General features: G+C 47.6%; 1 protein-coding gene across 3 annotated transcripts in view; it reads left to right on the top strand.

Moving 5' to 3' along the window:
• Positions 1-2,505, top strand: part of TMEM144 (transmembrane protein 144) — a 29,588-nt gene extending 27,083 nt beyond the window's left edge. Inside the window, exon 11 of one of the 3 annotated variants that reach the window (XM_058657489.1) lies at positions 2,334-2,505. In XM_058657489.1, coding sequence (XP_058513472.1) covers positions 2,334-2,417 — 84 coding nt within the window. In that variant the 3' untranslated portion in view covers positions 2,418-2,505. The remainder of the gene's footprint in view (positions 1-2,333) is intronic. The other 2 variants (XM_058657488.1, XM_058657490.1) reach the window with 2 other exon arrangements.
• Positions 2,506-6,150: the final 3,645 nt, after the last annotated feature.

The following is a 6,150-nucleotide window of genomic DNA, read 5'->3' as shown; positions in this document are numbered from 1 at the left end:
TCCCTAGTGATGCCCAGAAAACCCCAGCGGAACACTTTTCTCCCTCCCCCCTCTGTTAGAGTCCGGAGTAGCTTCTCAGGGCTGGCCAGTGATGCATTTGAATAATGGCCTGGGACCATTTCCTCAAAAAATAAGGATATTTTGACATCGGAAATGACTGCTCTTTTGTATTGGTATTAAGAGACAGAAAGGAAGGCCGATGTAAGTCAAGTTATTCATCTTAATGAAGTTAAAAGTCAAACCTGATTCGTCTACCTACACGCCAAAGTTCAGAGCCTTCCAGGGCTGCTTGTTCCTCGAGGCAGGTGCTCCGAGGCGCGTTTTCGCTGGTCGACAGGAAAGTTTCAAGGACACACAAGTGTAGGAGAAAGTCATTGACGAAACACGAAAGTCCTGGAAGAATATTTTAAAAGCATTTTTTAAATTAGAAAACAGATGAAATTCCCCAAGGTCTAAAGAAGAAAACAGAAGCCAAGCCTTTCATCCGGCAGCCCTTAGATCCCGCTCGGTGCGCATCTGGAAGCAGTCCTTGAAGACAGGTGTTTAAAAGCTGACATCTTCCAGCTGCAAGGACCAGGGTGTGGCCCAAACACCTGGTGTCAGAGAGTTCAGTGATGGGGCTTTCGAGTCTTCAGTAAATCCTTGAATGGTTTTGCAGCTCGAGTGTTCTTTTATATCCTGTCCTCTGTTGCTCCTGGGAGGTTTTTAGAGGATTATGTTTTTAAAGCATAATAAATACGCATTCACCAACACACTTTATTAGCATGTCTACAATAATTCTGATACCAGGGAATTATTACCGCTGCAATTTATAATCAGTGGCTACTTCAGATGAAGAAAGGGAATCACCAATTACATCAGTAGACTTCAGAAATTCGGGCTAACATCTCTGACTTTGGAAAGCGGGTACGAATGTTACCCTTAACACGGGGGTCTTGTGCTGTAGTCTGGCAGCCCCAGGGGCAGGAATGTTCCCATGAGGTGGTGGTCAGCTCCTGTCCCTTACCCAGGCGGCAGGTCGGATGCCCCTCTGCTAACAGCAGCGCCTCCTCCCTTTTCCCTCTGTTTTCTTGCAAGAACCTTATGTGTCTTCTTCATCAGGTAAAATTGATCATTGTTATTTTAACAAATGTCAGAAAGTGTGACCGTAAGGAGACTGTAAATCTAAAATCAAGGACCAGTCCAATTTGACTTTATGAGGCCCAACCCAAGCCATGGAGTATTCGGATCCATCAGTAAAAGGAGCATGCGCAAGCAGATTTGGAAGGGAACAGCCAGAACGTTGAGGGAGCTTGGAAATGGGCACATGTGGAGGATGGTCATCAGAGATGCTGAAATATTGAGCAGGAAGAAGGAATGCCTGTGGGTCCAGGAGGCAGTGACTTCCCGATGTTGGAGGGTTTACCAGTGGATGAGGTACTACAATTGATTTATCAGTGTCTCCAGAGGTGGGATATGCAGAAATGAAATATTCCTGCTTAACACGGGCAGATGTTTCTTTGTTAATCCAGAGATGAGCTAGCTGTGGTCAGGTGTGTCGGTCGGCTTTAGGACCAGTGCCCTGTTCTTCCTAAGCAGCTCTGCATTGGCTGCTCGCTGTTTGGGTCCAGCACCAGCTGTGCCCTCTGGAGCGTGGCAACCACTTCCTCACGGGTGGCTTTTTGCCTCCACCTGGGCTCCCTGCCATCTGCTCGCCGTGCTGCCGGAGTGTGTGGCTTTACAAAGTGCCCCCCTGGCCTTCTCACCGTGTCCGACAGCCTGCTCCTTAGGCGTCTTCCATGAGCCCAGAGGTGACCATGGCCTGATCCTGGTGGTCGCCGTCTGTTCAGACAGGCCTGTGGCCTCCGATGTCATCTTGTCTCACTGACAACAGGGCTTTCCACCTGGAGATTCCACCCTGCTGCTGCATGTCCCTAACTAAGTGGGTGATGCTTAGGTTGAAGGCTGGCTGCTCACACTGAAGACCAGGATGTTCGAGTCCTGCTAGACACTTTCAAACCAGCACAGCACTTTACTTATGAACTGCCCTGCCATAATATGCATCTTTAGCGGTGATAACTTGGTGACTTTCCACGCGGGCATGTCCAGTTAATCCTAGTGAGCGTGGAAGCGGAGCCGGCGCCCAGTTGCACGGCCTGACTCACTGCACTGGGAAGCTCCTGCACGTTTCAAGTTCATCTGGACGACCCCGGGCAGCGAACAGCAAAACGAACGCAAGCCAAACGCATCCAGGTGGCTGGAGCCTGACTGGCAAGGTCCTGGGCAGCGTGTGCCTCCTGTACATTTGAGTCGAGTATTTGTTTTTTTCATTGTAATTCTTTCTTTTTATCCAGGGTCTGAAAAACTACCTCTTACTGATGCTGGCCTTTTGCGTCATCACGACTGGAGCGTTGTGCACTGCGTTTTCCAAGGTTTAACGCCCGCGGCCAGCGGAGGGCGGCAGCGGCTCCAAGAGCGCAGCCCCTGCCAGCAGCCGCGTCTACACCGCGGGGTCGGCCTGCCCGCGTCTACACCACCCCTGCTGAGCGAGGGAGAGGGATTTTTTTTTCCTCCAGCATGAAGGAAATCGGAATGTCCATCAAAGACAAAAAATGAAAGATTCTGACAAGCCGTTTCTGAAGGGAGGATTGACAAGGTTGATTAAGTGGCTGTTACTGTCTCAAGCTCACATCTGAGGGCGCTCCCCTTAGCAAGCAGGTGCGCGCCCAGTGAGACATGTTCCAGATGCGAGACATTCTGAGGGTGCTAGAATGAAATCCAGCTTGTCAGTAATAAAGAGACCAAAACACCTTTTCTCAAATACGCTTCTCTCAAACCCTTGCAAACTGGAGCTTTTCGTGTTGTTTTTTTTTTTTATTTTTTTGTTTGTTTTAGTTTTCAATTTTTTTTCAGCAGGCAGAAGAAAATGACAGATATGTTAGTTTTGTTCCTTTGAGACTAGGCAAGTCACACTGACCGCATCTTGTGCAATGGAAGGCCTTCGGATAACAGGACCGCTGTGCACACGCGCCCCGCACCCTTCCCGGCAGGTGGACCGCAGTGCTGAACAAGAGGAACCGGTCAGTTAGGCGCATTTAAATCCCACTGTGCCTCAGCTGCTCTGTGTGAGCATGGACAAACTCCAGGGCCTGTGTGTCGTGTGAGCTATTGCAGTGATGTGTATTTGAGATTAAAAACAAGTGCCTGCAGATCAGCGAATAACCTTGAGAAAACTGCCTCACCAACCCTCGTTGAAACAAAGACCTATTATTCTAATGAGCTTTTAATATGATGCCAGGAGTCCCAGTGTAGCGACCTGTTCATGCAAATGTTTCGTTGTAACTGCTCATACTCCTTTTCATTTGTAAACTGAAGCATCATTAAATTACGCTAAGTGGCATCCACTGACCGACACAGTGAGGAGGCCAGTGTTGTGGTGTAGTAGGTGAAGTGATGCCCACACGCCCTATTGGAGTGCCGGGTCAGATCACACAAGATCGGGCCCTGGTCGGGGTCCTTTCCTTCAGTGCCTGCGTGTAAATCGCTCCTTGAGTTCATCTGTGTACGTGCACTTTCAGGCTTCACCACCTGAGGGCAGTACAGGCTTTCATTGTAATGGTCCCTTGTCCATGCCAACTTCTGTGGCTTTTAAGTTCTTCTCTCGCTTCTTGCCTTTCCTTCTCTCCGCCCTCCCTCTCTCTCAAAATTCTCCTCTGAAATGACCGTGTTTTGCCATTAATAGACCTTGTAAAATCTGAACTGGGAAAGAAAACTATTTCGTGTGCTATCAATCTAATTCTCAAAGTGGCCTGTGCCTTCCAGCCATCGGGTTCTCATTACCCCCTTGTTTTCTAGAAATTTAAGACATAACAGAATAAATCCATCTGTCGAGGTCTCTCCGCAGAAGAGCCCCTTCTTGCCCTGCGGCATTCGGGACACTGCGGAGTTGTTCGCCGCCGCTGCCACTGACGTTAGTGAACGTGACCGAGTGAATCTCCACGCAGAAGCCTGTCTCCTCGGACCCCACGCCAAGGCCGTCGTCCCTCCACTGTCGGGCCTGAGTGGCCTCGGGTTTCTCCACGATGTTCTCATTCCTGGCTCCCTCGCGTTTTTCAGGTCACGGAGACGCGGGACTGTCGGCCCTGGTGTTGTGGTGGACCTCATTGCAGTCAAGAGGCTAAATGTTCTCCCAGGAAGCTCACCAAGTCCAGCATGTGCCACCGTGAGATGCTCAAAGAACACGGATGCTTAAGGATCCCGCCTTCGTGACGGGCTGGGCTGAAGCGGCGTCCGGGGTTGGCTTTGGAAGTGCAGGGGGGCTGTCTGCGGACCCCAGACTCCGCCTGAGGCTGTGCGCCTGTCACCTCATCCTTGCTCAAATTCGATGTTTCTGAGAGTGATCTCTCCCCACCCCAAAGAAAGGTTTCAGGATCGTAGATCCAAAAGGACAATGTAATTCTGCCCAGTTTGTGTGTGCTTTTTCCCGGGGGCTGCAGCCCCAGCCGTTCGACTGGATCTTCACACGTGTCCCAAGAAGAGAGAGGAAATCCTGCAGGGCCGAAAGGACCCTTCTCTCATGCAGCTCACTCGCCAGGGGACAGAGCGCGGCAGCAGAAACTGCTGTCCGTGTTGATGGGAGTTCAGAATCACCAGTGAGGCTGCTGCCTGCAATGCTGGCATCCCACACAGGTGCCCAGGCTGTGTGACTGCGCCCTGTGTGCTACCGCGGGGCTGCCCTCAGCAGCTGCACCTGCAGACGCCAGAGAGCGGAGGTCATGGTACCTCCCGGTGACCGCAATTCACGTGCCTTTAAAGCTTGGTTTAAGGAAAGACACAATCTGAGCGGACCTGCCTGCTCTCACTCTCACAGACGGGATCTGCTGGCCCCGTGAACGGAGCTCGTTCTACAATAAAGAAGGAAGACTCACTTTCACTGTTTTTTTTTTCCAACTGCTTGCCAATTATCCAAAACATCATCGGTTGAATAACTGCTTTCCTTCAGTATTTGGAAATGTATTGAATGTATTTCAAGTCCCTGCAGGTACTTGAATCATTTGTCAGTTCTTTAGCGTACCAAAGTTGTACGTATTGTTTCTCAAAACTTTATTTACGTGACAGTCATAGAGCAGGTGGAGGAGAAAGATCTTCCATCACCTGACTTCAACAGCCATTGTCGGACGAGGCTGAAGCCAGAATCCAGAATTCCATCCAAGCCTTTTTAATCTTTTTTGGCTATTTGTTTGAATTTTTAAACAAATCTAATTTCAAACAAACAAACAGAACAACCAATTATTTATTTTTAAAGATTTGGGTTGCACCAAAATTTGCAAATTTAACAGGGACAAACTGACATTTTACAAATGCAAAATCTTCCTTTTCAAGAAAACTCGGCGTCTTTCATTTTTTAAGTTTCCCATTGTGCTGCCACATGATTTTTTTTCAAGTGCCAGTCAAATTCTTGATTTTTTAAAATAAATTCCTGTGTTCATCTAATTTGTACATTTCTGTCTTGATCGTGTATTTTTATGATCACGTGTCAAAGATTTCATGTAACTCATTCGTTCTTCAGGAGCGGTGACATCATGCAATTCAAGTGACTCAGAAGAGCCGGGCACAGGTCTAGTCACTTAGATTTACAAACATCTGCACATCTGGTAACTAACTGGACAACTCACTAATCTCCACTGGGGACACTTCCTCTGCACTTTGAAAATAAGGGATCATTTAATGTGTCTTAATGTGCAATAAAAATAAATAACTTTTTTAAAAAGAACACTAAGCAAATTTCTCACATATATATTGTATTTGTGTTGTCTCTTGATTAGCTGAATATTCTTGTGCGGCTCTTTGTTTGCCAAATGCTTTGGCACTTACTTAGCCTATCACACAGTGCAGCGTTCCCATGTGCGTGTTAACCATTCATCTCTCCAATGTATTTACATCAAAGACAATTGTCTTGTTTTAAAAATAACTTTGTTAAAATATTTAAAGTACACCATTGAATTTGCTTTTTACATAGCTTGAGGTTGCTTCAAAGAATTCGTGTTACATGGAATTTAAAAATACATTTGTGTTGGTGCAAGAAATTACTGCAATCCATGCATATTCCTTTACCCCAAGAATCCATCTACACAATCCACCTGAGAAATATGCCTGTCCTTCCCAAAAGGT

This window comes from Ochotona princeps, chromosome 32 (assembly GCF_030435755.1).
Source record: "Ochotona princeps isolate mOchPri1 chromosome 32, mOchPri1.hap1, whole genome shotgun sequence".
In the NCBI taxonomy this organism is placed as follows: Eukaryota; Metazoa; Chordata; class Mammalia; order Lagomorpha; family Ochotonidae; genus Ochotona; species Ochotona princeps.
This window is presented reverse-complemented; position numbering and strand designations above follow the sequence as displayed.